The following is a 14235-nucleotide window of genomic DNA, read 5'->3' on the forward strand; positions in this document are numbered from 1 at the left end:
AAAGAGACAAAGGATTGGGGAACATCTGTGATTGCAATCTGTCTGCTTTATATTGAAAAAGTGTTTCTATATGGTAAAATGAGTTAAAGAAAATAAATGAGAAAGACCTTAATATCAGCTAAATCTATCTTTCATATCATACTACAGGTTCTTTTGAAGGAACACTTACTAATACAACCGGAACTACCAAGTGTACCTACCTACAGCCCCAGGGACAGCTCACATCTGACACACTGAGGATAGCAGTCATCAAATTTTGATTATGCACACCTATTATTTAAAAAAAAATTTTTTTGGTGGGGGTAGGCAATTAGGTTCATTTTTATTTATTTACTTACTTATTTATTTTTAACAGAAGTGATGGGGATTGAACCTAGGACCTAATGCATGCTATGCACCCACTCTAGCACTGAGCTATATCCTCCTCCCATTTAAAAAAATTTTGATCCCCTACATACCAATTCATATTTATTCAAAAGTTTATACATATACTACTTTATTAATATATTATGCATTTTAAAAAACAAAGTATTAACTTTACAAGAATGAGAATAAATGTAAATAGTATTTGGGTTTTTTTTAAAAAATATATTCTCATTGTGGATCTTTGTAACTAAACCCTTCAAAGGAAGAGACAAAGCTTTCCATTTCAAACAAAATGTGCAAAGTGTGTGATTTCTGTCTTTTAGATTTTATACAGGAAAATGCTAAAATGTACACAGGCATTTTAACGCATTTAAATGCTCCCCTACATTGTGTACTTTTTAAAACTTCCCTGCAGATTTTAATAATGAATCAATATTTTAAAGATAAATTCTTATATGTAATATATAAATATATTTTACAGACAACACTAATTTTACAGAATGCTGTGCTAAATTCTTCCCCTCCGATATTCATTCTGGAGCAAACCTAGTTACTTGGTCTCTGGTAGGTATATTAGGAGAAGCAAAAATAGTATCTTAGTAACAGCTTTCCACATTAAAGATGGTGCTAAAAGGAAAGATTTCTGAAAGATTAATTTGGTAAAAAAAAGATGCATCTAGAGAAATCAAGTGACTCAGAGACATGCACATTAGACTAAGGTAAATTTACATTCTCTAAACTGTGTCCTCAAGATGTTCCACACAAATGATTTTCATGGAGAAAGGACTGATGAACACTGGCCTAAATGATGCTAACATTCCTGTAGGACTTTTCAGTGACTCTGTCATGGTGATGCACATTGTGGATCTTTATGATAGACCAAGCCCATGCATATTTCTCAGCTGATTTGACTTTCTGAGGACGAACATCTATGAACATCTGATGGACTAGCGTTTCAGACAATAGCTGGGCAACGTTGAGATATTCTATCACTTAGGAACAAGAGTATATTTCCTGGTCCAAATTTTAACACTTATCATTTTCCTTTCTTTTTTTTAACAGCATGAAATAGACAACTGAGATTATAAAAGTCAACAGTGGTCATTCTTGCTGGAGCATAAGATGAGGAAGAAGGAAAAAGTCTACAAACTTGGGTCTTGACATAGCGCTGCAATGAAGAGAGCATGATGGCCAAGCAAATGCCGGGGCTTGTGGTGAAAGTTCAAGAAGACCATGTGAAAGAGATATAAGATGTTACAAAAAGGGCAATTCAGACAAGGAAGAAAAACTTAATCTTTTAAAAAATATTGATATAAAGTGGGCCCTAGTACTTATTTTCCTGTTTGATCATCATGCTAGAATGGGCCATCTTGTAATTGCTTATATTGTTCCTTCAACTCCATGAGTGTGTTTGAGTCTTAAGAATTCAGAATTTGAAAACCAATGACCTAATTCTATGTATACTGATGCTAATGGACCTCTTCAGAATTTGTCAGGCTAGTGAGGCTATTAGGAAAGTGATTTTGCTTTCTTTCTCCAACTTAATATATATTCAGAGGCAAGAAGATAGAAATGAATTATATTATTTTTCCTTCAATTTATTTCATTGATGTCTGAAGTAAACTTAAAAAAAGAACATGTGTGTTTTAACTAGTTAGAACAGTATTTTCCAATAGTACTTCCTGCAGTGATGAAAATGTTCTATATCTGTGCTGTCCAATATGGCAGTCATGAGTCACATGTGGCTATCGAGCATCTGAAATATTGCTAGTATAACTAAAGAACTAATTTAAAAAATTTAATTAACTGAAATTTAAATGGCTATATATGGCTAGTGGCTACTGTATTGGATGGGGCAGATTTAGAGAATTATAGACAATGCATGTGGTTAATTAGCAAGTTATTCCTAGAGAACAGAAAAGGAAATATAAACACATTTCAATTTTCCACTTAATTTACATTGTTTTCAGTGACCTTTGCGCAGTCAGACTGTAAAGTACAATAAATGATGTATACTACTGAACATCAATATGAGGGTTACTCTTTTATATTCACACCTTCATGCCATCTGTGATGAGACAACCAAGAAGAAAATAATCACATCATTTTTAGCTAATTAAAAGCTGCTTAAGTCTAAAGTAGAAAAAATAGGCATTAGTTAAGAGTACATTGTCAGACATAATGAGTTGCCTACCCAATATCCATTTTTTCCTTCTTAGCTAAAAAAATTCAAATTTTGTTCAAACAGCAAGGTTTTAGGATTAGGTCATTAGTTTTATTCTGAATTATAAATAAATAAACACAAATATCTATTTAAAATACTCTATCATCCCAGGCTCTCTTGGAGCTTGAAGTGGTCACATGACACACTTCTATGGTATAAGTAGACCTCTTCTATGTGGGACAGCCAGAAAAGCTCTTGTTGTCCTTATATGCAGGAGCTGACCCACTTGGCACATGCATTTACTCTCCCCATTTTGCTTTTTTCCATTTTAAATCACAGACATAGAGCTTAGAGGTAATGTAGCCATCTTGAGACCATAGGAAGGGATGAAAGCCAAATGTTGAGGATGGCTAGGGATGGCTGCAAAGGGAGATGGGACACACAATTTTGTGGCTGTTGGATTTACCCTGGAATACATAATTCTGGGGGTCTTGCTTTTGTGAGAAAAATAAACTCCTATCTGGATAAGCTATTGTTTTGAGGATTTTGTCACATCCAGCCAAACATAATCCTAACAGTATTAATTGGGGAAATAAAGGTCCTTTAATTTCTAAAATTCTTAGAGGCTAAAATTATAATAGTTTCTGCTTGATGTGGCAAATTTAATTCCTAGGACTCTTTCATTCATCACTGACCAAAAACAGACACAAATCATGCTGCATTAAAAAAAATAAACATAAATATGCATATAGCTCTATAACAGATTGTTACATTCCAAATGCTAAGTAAAACTAGTCACCCATGAACACAAAGTAAATCAACAATATTTATAAAACGTCTTGTATGTCCTCAGCTGCTATAGCAAATGGACTACAATACCTGTCTTTAAGGGAATTTAAATTCATTTCAAAGGCTAAAATATCAAAATGGAAAAATTCAAATGACAATGCATGTTTTAAGAGAGGTTTAAGACAAAAGAAATAGCTTTACAAGAAAACATATGGTTAATGGGCAAAATTATATTATAGTGAATCACTGATTAAAAAGACCAATACAGATTGGAGTTATCAAAATAAATTTCACTGAGAAGGCAGGGCAAGATCTCTAAGAACACAGTGCTCCAAAAAAATCAGTCAACTCTACATTTCTAATCATTATAATCAACTTTAAGGAGGAAAGAAGGAACCCTAAGTTACTGGTGTGGTTACTTCATAATCGGATTTGATGAGAACTCACACCTTGAAATGGTTGCATGGTTCTCATCTAAAAAGTTTCCTAATGTTAAAAATAAAATGCATCGTCATTTTGATTGAGAGTACAATTTTACTGTAAAATCTCATTATATATAGCTTCTTTCCTGCTTGCATTCTTTCCAACTGCTATTATCTGCCCCCAATAACTGTCTTCTAGTGCCTAACACCTATTACATAACTTAAAAAAATATAAAATCGAACATGGGTAAGTGTGGTAAAGTGGCAGTTTGATTTTCATGTCATATTTCTCAAAAGGCATTTACGGTTCTAAAAGTGACAGCTTTTTATGATTTTCATATAATATGACATGACAGAAAAGCTTTGCCTCAACCGGGTTGCTACAGATTATTTTCTCTCACCACATTCTAGTTCTTTCAGTTTTAGGGGGAAAAAGCATGAAGGAGTTAAGTGTAAATTATTCTCTTCTCTTCACTTTCTTAAGTAGAGATTTATCTGTGTACTTTTGCCCAAAACCTTCCCCATGGCTTTACTTTTTCTTATTTCTCATTGGAAAGTTTAAAAATAATCCTAGACTTGAACAGAGATTAAATCAGTTTGTGAGGGGGAAGGTAAAGTCTATCATTACAAAATCTATTCTGCTTCCATAATTGAAGGGAGAATATGTCAGGTAGATCAAAGGATTTCTATTCTTGAGATAAATAATACAGAAGGTATCTTTTTCCTTTAATAAATTATGGGAAATAAAGTAATTCTTGAATAGGATGCCACTTATTTACATAGAAAATAAAATACGAAGATAAGGGAATTTGGAAAGATTTATGAATTACTAAAATTATATTCAAAGTTATTTTTATAAATCTAGTAAACAATTAACTCCAGTCACTCTAGAAAACCCGATATTATTTTCAGTGAATTCATCAAAGATCACAAAACACAGCCACACCCTACTGTTTCTCTCTGAAAAACAATGAAGCCATGCTCACCTTGGAAATTTACCAATCAATTAGCCTAGCTTATAAGATTTTAAAACATCAGAATATATCGTGTGAAAAAAATTTTAACCTCTAGGTTATTAAATAAACATCAACGAGATATCTGGAAAGAGAAGTCTAGTTTAATTGTCTTCTATATGAGAGAGGCGGGCACATGTTAAGTGGAGGAAAATAAATGACAGATAGATTGATTCATTCATTCATTCTGATATGTATACGATTGAAAATACTATAGCATTTTTTTCTCCTGTGGCAATTATTACTCTCTGCCTTTTATGTTTCCCTCGCAGAAGATACATTCTAAAATTTGAGCCTATGTTATTCTTATTTTTAATCCCTGAGAGCAGATAACACTGATGTATTTCACCAGCAAGTGTTCAATAAATAACAGATGAATGAAAACTTAGTCTTATGACAAAGGCTTTTAAAAGATAGTCATTATATTTCTAATGAATCTGCCTGACATTGTAACTCAGGGGTCTCCGAAGTAGACATCTGAGGGAGGAAAGAGAAATATTAATAGTATTTATTTTCATTGTAGACCATTTACATAGATGTATATATATAGATATACATGTATGTATGTGTATCACAGTAACCTAAGAAATCATGTAGAGAATAGCGTGGGTAAATGAACAAAAACTTACTAATATTGATGTGTGATCACTGCTTCATCTCATTCTCAGTTCTCTGCTAACATACACAGGAAATCAAATACAAGTCCAAACTCTTATTCCACTATCTCTTTGCAATGTCATTTCCTAATGTGCTATGTAACATGGGTTTTCAAAGACAATTTGTTGAACTAAGGAATGAGTGAACAAAGAACCACGTGCCTAACATTAACATTACCTAACATTACCGTAACATTAAGAGTAATAAGAACTTACATTATAACACATCATAACTTCTATTATAGACTTCAAGGAACCCGAATTATAAAAGCCCAAAAAGCAGGTAATAATATTTAGGTTATAATAACATTATACAGCTTTCAAAAAAGATTAAAAGACATTGAATTACTTATACCGCTTTCTTATAAAAGAGAGGATTGCAGATTTTATGTATTTTTATGAAAATTATAAAAGTCATTTCACATAAAGGAATCCCTATCCAAACCGAAGTGAGGAAATTTGTAAACATAATTCACTATTTAAAAACAATGACAAACACAAACTTCCTTTTCCAAATCCCACAGGTATTTCATTGAAAATACAGTATACTGGTTTTTACCAGAATTCACATATATATCATGATTCAGTTTTACTTGATAAGGGTTTTGACAGAAAATTTTACAGGGAACTGAACTGAAATATAGTAAGATATACATTTCCATTCATAGACATTGAAATATGTGGTTTGGTAAAACTTATGTTTATCTTTAAGCAAAAAAGTATATGATATCATTTTCCATAAAAATTGTTATAAAATTTTGAAAACGGGTCTTTTTTGTGTTTGTAACTCTATGACCTTTGTGTTTATGGGAGTTTATTTTGTCACGATCAGAGGGTGTAAAAGTCATATTACTGACATACATATCTTAACAATCTTCTGCGAAGATAACAGTGAATTTGGCTTTCATTAGGTAAGGAAAGAGAACTGCATCCATGTGGAACAGTGATCCACAGAGTTAGGAGCTTTCTACAGGAGACATGTACATTTGTCAGAAGATAATTGCAATACAAACTTGCAAATATCCTCAGCCAAATATTACAACATTATTCTTTGCAGAACACAACAGACACCTTCTATAAATGGAAAGATGGCAAGCTCTGGCATAGTGTTTCTTCAACAAGGTTGTGCAGAAATGAACAGATGAAATGAGGAGAGCTAGGTGGTTGGTTTAGAAAAGAGAAAAACAGAATAATCTAACTCTTCACACTAAGATGACTGTCATGTAACTTGTGAAATTCACTGGGCACCCATGGAAATAAACTGTATTTAGTTTCATAATAATTTTGGTGGAGAAATGAGGACATGTTTAACAGTGAGTGTTACCAAAAAAGAAAAAGAAGAAACATTATTCCCAAGAGCTCTGTATTTACATTAGAACATCTACTTTCACTAAGTAACCTTAGACTAACTTATTAGAATGTCTATAAACTTTCTCATTTGCTGAATAAGGGAAACTATTTGTAATACCCACTTTTTTTTTGCTATGCTCATGGCAATAGAATAACACCAAGAAATATTCTTTATTTTGTTTTTAGTTTAAACAATCAATGTCATTTTCCCCCCCACATTGTTCCACTAATCCTTCTAGGTCCATGCTGGACAAGTTTCTTTGTTGTCAGACTGTGGCTGAATTTATTCAACAAAAGTTATAATCAGAATGATTCTGGAGCCGTTCAATTGCTCTTTGTGTAGATAAAGCCAGAGTTTAAAAAATAATCATAGACTTTTTATTAAAGACTTTGACCTTAACAATAAAAAATTAAGCATATCCAAGTAATTATTTCCCATTTAAATACACACTGCACCCACTAAAATTGCTTATTCAATCTTTGGATAATGAAATCTCCTAGGTAGTACTATAATGTGCAGTTAAAAATGAATCTTGAACAATGCTATTATCATCTTGTCCAGATTGGCCAATTTGTCTCCACCTCAAACCTGGAGAGGTCTTATTAGAGGATAAAATTCTTCGCTGAGACAATTCTTTATTCAATACAGGTGCCTGTGGTTCAGATTTAGTGGGGAATTACCCTGAACACCTGGCTAAAATGACTTGAAAAAGGACAATAATTTACTGAGCACAGGCAATCTGACACCAGTAGAAGAAAAAATACCATACGACCACCTAAGTCTTATCTGTTGATAGCAACAGTTACCCACTGCCACAAACCTCTTCCCAGATTTGCCAGCCTCCCCAATCTCTCTCCTTCTCATCATCCATCCTTCCTTCCATCCCTCCTTTCCTCCCTCCTTCTCTTTTTTCCTATTTCTCCTTCCTTCCTTTCCCTAAAGGTCATTTTCAATCAACACTTTCAGAGAAAAACTCTAGACATATTTTCCCCTTCATTGGATAGATTATGTCAGTAAAGGGAAACTAAATAATTGTCAAAACAATTTCATTTCAGAGCAATTTTACTTAAACATGTGATGAAATAGGAAAAGCATTTTTCACCAGTTCTCTGACACTAAGCTGTAAATTACAAGTCATCCCCTGCTATTAATTCACAAGTTTGAAAAATAAACTTAGAGTTTCATGTATGTTTTACTTTTAAAGGCTTAATTTGCATATTTCACATCTTTACTCCTCTACCATATAATAGCATATTCTTTACTCTAAAATTTTTGAAATGGCTACATTTTATAACCCTTTAAAAATTATCGTTTTAATTTTAACTTCCATTATTTTGCTTAATATAATTCACGTAGTAAAAATAATTTTCATTTCAAAATGGTAGCAGCACCCTCTTTTTGAAAAATAAGGATAATTCAACAAGTTATGCTGAAGGAGAATAGAAGCCTAATATCAAATATGTGATTTTGAATTCAAGGTCTAGAACTATGAAAAGTTAACTTATTCAAATGCCATGTCCTTACTCCCTTTCTGGGAACAATATTTTAAACATTGCACATCTAAAGTTTGATCTGAAGTTAATAAATTCAAAACTAAGTTCTTCCAGAGTCATAAAATGTTAGATCATCTTCTCTAACCTGTGATGCTCCGCAACTACAATTACAACCCCTCAACTCCAATCTCTGTCAAAAGTGAAACTTCTCTATCACATTTCATTAGTACTACCCATCAAGCAATATATATTTATTGGGACTCAATTACGGCAAGTTTAAGTGTCAAACAAAATTATATTTAGAGTACTGGGCATATATGGCTTTATTTCAGGTCTCCACATTGCAAACTTGAAATAGATAAACATATTGCTTAGATCATGAAAATCACCTCCTACAAATCTCCTTTATTTACTTTGTCCTCCATCCTATTCTATGAATTTTTGCCTTGAGTTCAGTGGATATTTATACTTTATTGCTGTTCGGCATCTTTTCCTGCTTCTATTTTCAAGAGATCTCAGTTTTTTGGAGGGGGGAATTCTCTCTCCCTAATTGTGAGGAGCTTTAGTAGGAGAGGGTTTTAAATCAAAGTTCCCTGCTCTCCTCCAGCTAAGAAACAGGTGTGTGAACCAAGTAAGGTCAGCTGGACTCCTTCTTCAAGGACTTTAAATTCTCAACAGTTACACAGTATGAAGAAAAAAAGAGGATCACAAAGAGACTCAAGTAGTACCTAACTAGATGCCCAGGCATGCTCAGATCTCTTTTCTTTTACTCGCTCTTTGTTCATTGCCTTCATGCTAATTACAGCAAGTTTACTTTCTGCTTGATTTTAAGAGGGTGCCTTCTATTGCTTGCATCAAGAGAACCCTGATATGCAACTAAGCTACATTGTATGAATTTACTTCTTTGTTTAAAATCCTTTTAAGTGTTGCCACTGCCTGCAGACCATAATCAAAACTCCTTAGTCTGTATTCTAATAGCTCTGCATGGTGACTTATCATGGTGGTCATTTTGAGATGGATAAAAATATCAAATCACTATGTTGTACACCTGAAAATAATATAATACTGTATGTCAATTATAGTTTCAACAACACACTCATTAGTCTGGCAAGGAAAGATCCCCATTTTTTAGCCCCACCCCTCTCTATTTAACTTCATCAATTTCTTCCTCATCCCTTTAATTTCAGCCACACAGAATCACAATTTCTATAATAATACTGTGCTGTTTAGTACTTCAGAAAAAGGTACAGCTCCTTCCTTCCGTCAGGATCACGTTTGTCATTTTATCCACCCGGTTCATTCCAAGTTGGTCTTTAGTACTTGGCTCAGGTTTTATCTTCTTTAAGAAGCTTTTCTGGACATCTGTTCTCCTTCTTGGGTTAGTTAGATGTCCTCTCTGTGAACAAGTCCCCAGAGCATCATCCAAGCATTCCCAGGGAAACAGAAAACCATGGTGCTTAAGGGTGGGTTTTCTGGAACTAGACTGCTTGGGTTCAAATCCCACTGCTGTCTCTTTACACTTGATCTTGGGTGGGTTACTTAACCTCACCGTGCTTTAGTATCAGTCTTACAATGATGCTGTAAGCATTAAGTAATACACGTGAAGCACTTAGATCAGTGACTAGCATATCATTAATGATAAATATGTACTAGGTATTATCCTTAAATTTATTTCTATCATAGTGCTATTATTGCTTTTTTTCTTCACCTTCTTTAATCTGTGCATTCCTATCTTATCTAATTTCCCAGGAACTTAGTAGTAGCTCAACAAAAATTTACTAAAAAATATATGAATAAATAGTCACTGATAGTGTTTTAAAGTTTAAAAAGCAGTTGTGGAATACTGCCTCATTTCTCACACCTCTAACATTTGAGTTTGAATTGCTTTATTTAAAACTCTACATAGAGGAAATATCTATTTCCTGATATTATAATAAATACTTCCACGAACTAACATCTCTTTCTTGTCACCTTCCATGCACACACATCTGTTTAATGTTTACTTAGGGTCATTTTACTGACCATTTAATGACTGAAGCTATACAAGCCCAGAATTGACAGTATCTTTATAATTTTTTTTAATATGAGAGGAAGAAGCAAGAAAAACATCCCCACTATTTAGTACGAGAAGGGAGATTAGAGGCGTACACGTGTGTGTGTGTGTATAAACACTTATGAATACAACTAACCCTTGAAAACCACAGGTTTGAACTGCGCAGGTCCAATTATACATGGAGTTTTTCAATAAACATACAGTTGGTTCTCCATATCTGTGGATGCAGAATCCACAGATGCAGAGGGCTGACCACGGGACTTGAGCACCTGTGGATTTTGTTATCCACAGTAGGTTCTGGAATCAATCCCCTGTAGATACCAACTGATGCCTGTACTGGCTTTCTATGACCTCAGACATGGCACTCGAACTTCTACTCTGAATTAATTTTGAATCTGTATTTAAAGACTATCATTTTGAAGAGACATCAAATTAACAGTCCTTTCTGAAAAAGACAAATTGATTTGGAGTACTAGGAAGACTACTGAGCAGGTCAATGCCTTCCTCAGAGGCTAAGCTGACAAACCTTTCACAAGGGAGTGTGGATTTTCTTTCCCATTCCAGTATCAAGTGGCTTTTATAGGAGGCCATAATGTCAATCACAGAATGGGGTGCAGATGAGGAAACGAACTCTTATTTTCATGTAATATTACTATATGACATATAGTTTGCATTACACAAATGCCATAAATAGGCAGATTTACCTAGCTTGCTGTAGAACCTAATATTAACTACTAACATTAGGTGAATCCTTGCAGTAAGGTGGGATGCATTTTCAAGCACTACCCAATTTAATCCTCATGACCATTTATAAGGCAAATCGTATCATCATCCACATTGTACAGATAGATAAACTCAGGTTCAGGGAGGATGAATAATTTACCCAAGGTCACAAAGCTGTATCAGAGGAGTCAAACTTTGAACACAGAAAATCTAATTCCAAACCCCTTGCTTTAAACATTATAACATACTGGTCTCCTCTGGTTAGAAATAGTCCCAGAAATATTGGTATAACTCAGTATGATTCTGTAAAAGACTGTACCTCTTGTTTCTGTATGTATCAGCACAATGAAATTGTGAAATGCTTAGCATAGGGCCTGACATAGACTACCCATACAAATACACGTATATCACCAAGGGTAGCCATATTTACAGTTATACTGGCAGACAGCATATGTAGTTAAGAACACAGGCTTAGTAACCCAACAGACTGGATTTGAACCTTTACTCTGCTACTAGCTACTAACTAGGAGTGTGACATCTGAGCTTCAGTTGCTTTTTTGGAAAAATGTGGCTCCAAATATTTGTTAAAAAGCAGTAGTAAAACAAAGTATACACATTTATATAATACTTACATATCTTTATATTCATATATATGCTACATGATATGGTAAATGTGAATGTGAATTCCTTGCATCCAGAAGAGGAAACCAACATCCAGAGAATAAGTTGACCACAATTATGTCATTTGGAAATGACAAAACAAAAACAAAAACAAAAACAAAAACAAAAACAAAAACAAAAACAAAACCTCACCAGATTCAAGTCTAAGATTAAGATACTTTAAATGCAGGTTGTTTACTATCAAATTATTTTTATTCCTATTGAATTGCTGAAGTTCATTTTGAAAAGAAATCTGTCTGTCTTACTCTCTGCTTTTTCAAAATGTAGTTCTGTGACAGCTAAACATTTTCAGTATAATTTATTACTTCTTTAGAAAAGTCCTGAAAATCATTTATAAGTAAAAATACATAGCATACATACCTTTGAAAACTGCTTTCCTTATTCATTCCAGAAATATAAAAGATATATATAGTATATTTGTTCTAACTAGGTAAATCATATTTATATCAGTGTATTGTTATGTTTCTCATTAATGTCATAATTTTGTAGAATGGATTCTGATGAGGCTGAGAATTGCAATCTTTGTACTAAACAGCATGTTTGAGTATGGCATTACATAAATACCAATATTAAGATCTAAGATATTTAAAAATATATTATGTTTTGTTACTTTTCTCTTTTTCATTTAGAGTTAATTTTCAATTATCCTTATCATTGGAAGAGGAAAACTGGCAGAGACAACCCAGAAGAGTGAATAATCAATTCCCAGATTACTGTATTTGATTCTGTAATATATTATGGCTGAAGAGTGCCAAAATAAAGTTTCAATACAAACCACTCAATTGAGGTACTTATTTGATATTAAGTAGATTTTTAAAATACCAGTTCTTTAGCGAATTTAATTAAGCTAACTACACTTGTAAGGTTTATGCTTTCTTACTCGTATAATTCCTTTGTAACTTATGGCTGTTTTAGATAACTGCACTAATTCATCTCCTTGATCATACTTAGGCTGAACAGAGTGGAGAGTAATGTGTTTGCTGACAGAGAAAAGCTTCCTGAATACTGATGGAAAATGGTCTAGGAGAGTGAACTGACTTGTGGAAAATCACTTTAAAGATAAACCTCTGTCAGCTTTTATCTTTTTCCCCCATACCTTCTGCTTGATGATCATCTCGTTGATGTCTTCAAGATCACCCACCATCACCCTCTGTGATTTTATAACTCGATCAAGCAGAGACAGCCAGTCGGTAAGTTCTGTCCAAGCCCGGTTGAAATCTGCCAGAGCAGGTACCTCCAACAGCAAGGAAGATGGCATTTCTAGTTTGGAGATGGCAGTTTCCTTGGTAACTACAGGTTGTGTCACCAGAGTAACAGTCTGACTAGGAGCTAAATATTTGGGGGGGGGGGCAAAAAGGAAAAAAGAAAAATTAGAAACACAAGCTAAGAAGCCAATTTCAGTAACAATAAAACAACTTTAAGGGCTACAATTTGAGCCAAAGTATTATTTATGACTTTATATGATTTTTCCCCCTAAAAATGTGGGCATTTTATATAGTATTACATGATAGGAAAATTCAAAGACTAACTTTTCATTAATATACATTTAACAATCTTTCAAAACGATTTTGACTATTCTCATGGCTAAGCAATTAATTTAATTTAAAAAGTCCTTCTCCATAGCAGTTATATAGATTGTGGAATTGGTAAAGAAAAATATAAAGTATTCAGACTTTGCCAGGTGAATAAGTTTTATTTATTTATTTATTTCATTCAAGGGAAAAAAAGTAAAGATTGGATAAGTTCTTATTTCTAACTTAACGATTTCCTGGACTAGGAAGTAAATTACTTTGGAGGTGGACTCTAGGGAAATCAAAGCCAATGAAATGTTCTTGTCTTTGCTCTGTATTTTGTTCTGGGAGCAGCTTCTATATTTTTTTTTCCTTTTCTTTCAGACTGGTAATAAAGTGGCTAGCAGTGAAGAAAACCCAAGCTACACTATTTCTGGAAAATCAGAACTAGTAAAGTTTTTCTACTTGGATAATGAAACACTGTTTCAAGGTTATTAAAATATTAAATTCATGTTAATAGTGTTCAAAACCATAGTATAAATTAGCCTATGGTAATGGTTAAGTTCTGAAGTTCCAGAGTAAAAACATCTGGCAGAGAATTCCTCTCTCTGCCTTAGGAACTCAGTGCCCTTGGTTTAGTTACTTAACTCCCCTAAACTTCAGGTTTTCTTTTCAGTAAAGGAGGGACAATAATAGGGTAAAGGTCATGGGGGCAGTTGCATAGATTCAATGACTAATACAAAAAATGCATATAGAACAATACCCGAAAAATAACAAGAACAGTATTAGCACAGTTCCTGCCACTAGTAGGTAATATTGTTAGGTATTAGTATTTTTATAAATATCTGATAAATAAGAAAATGATAAATATGATGAGAAGTTAGAGAGAAGGGGTAAAAATATGTAAAATATTTGATGAAAACTCAGTCAAAGGTCTTGTGTGACCCTATATGTGCTGAAGGAGGCTGAACTTGCTGATGTGAATTGATACTAAATACCAACAAACAACTGGG

General features: G+C 33.5%; 1 protein-coding gene across 2 annotated transcripts in view; it reads right to left on the reverse strand.

Annotated features, from left to right (window-relative positions):
* LOC102523807 (dystrophin) overlaps positions 1 to 14235 on the reverse strand; it is a 647651-nt gene that overhangs the window by 35580 nt on the left and 597836 nt on the right. For both annotated transcript variants that reach the window (XM_032475797.1, XM_032475796.1), the window contains exon 38: positions 12808 to 13040. In XM_032475797.1, the coding sequence (XP_032331688.1) occupies positions 12808 to 13040 (233 nt within the window). The remainder of the gene's footprint in view (positions 1 to 12807; positions 13041 to 14235) is intronic.

Source organism: Camelus ferus, chromosome X, assembly GCF_009834535.1.
Source record: "Camelus ferus isolate YT-003-E chromosome X, BCGSAC_Cfer_1.0, whole genome shotgun sequence".
Classification (NCBI taxonomy): domain Eukaryota; kingdom Metazoa; phylum Chordata; class Mammalia; order Artiodactyla; family Camelidae; genus Camelus; species Camelus ferus.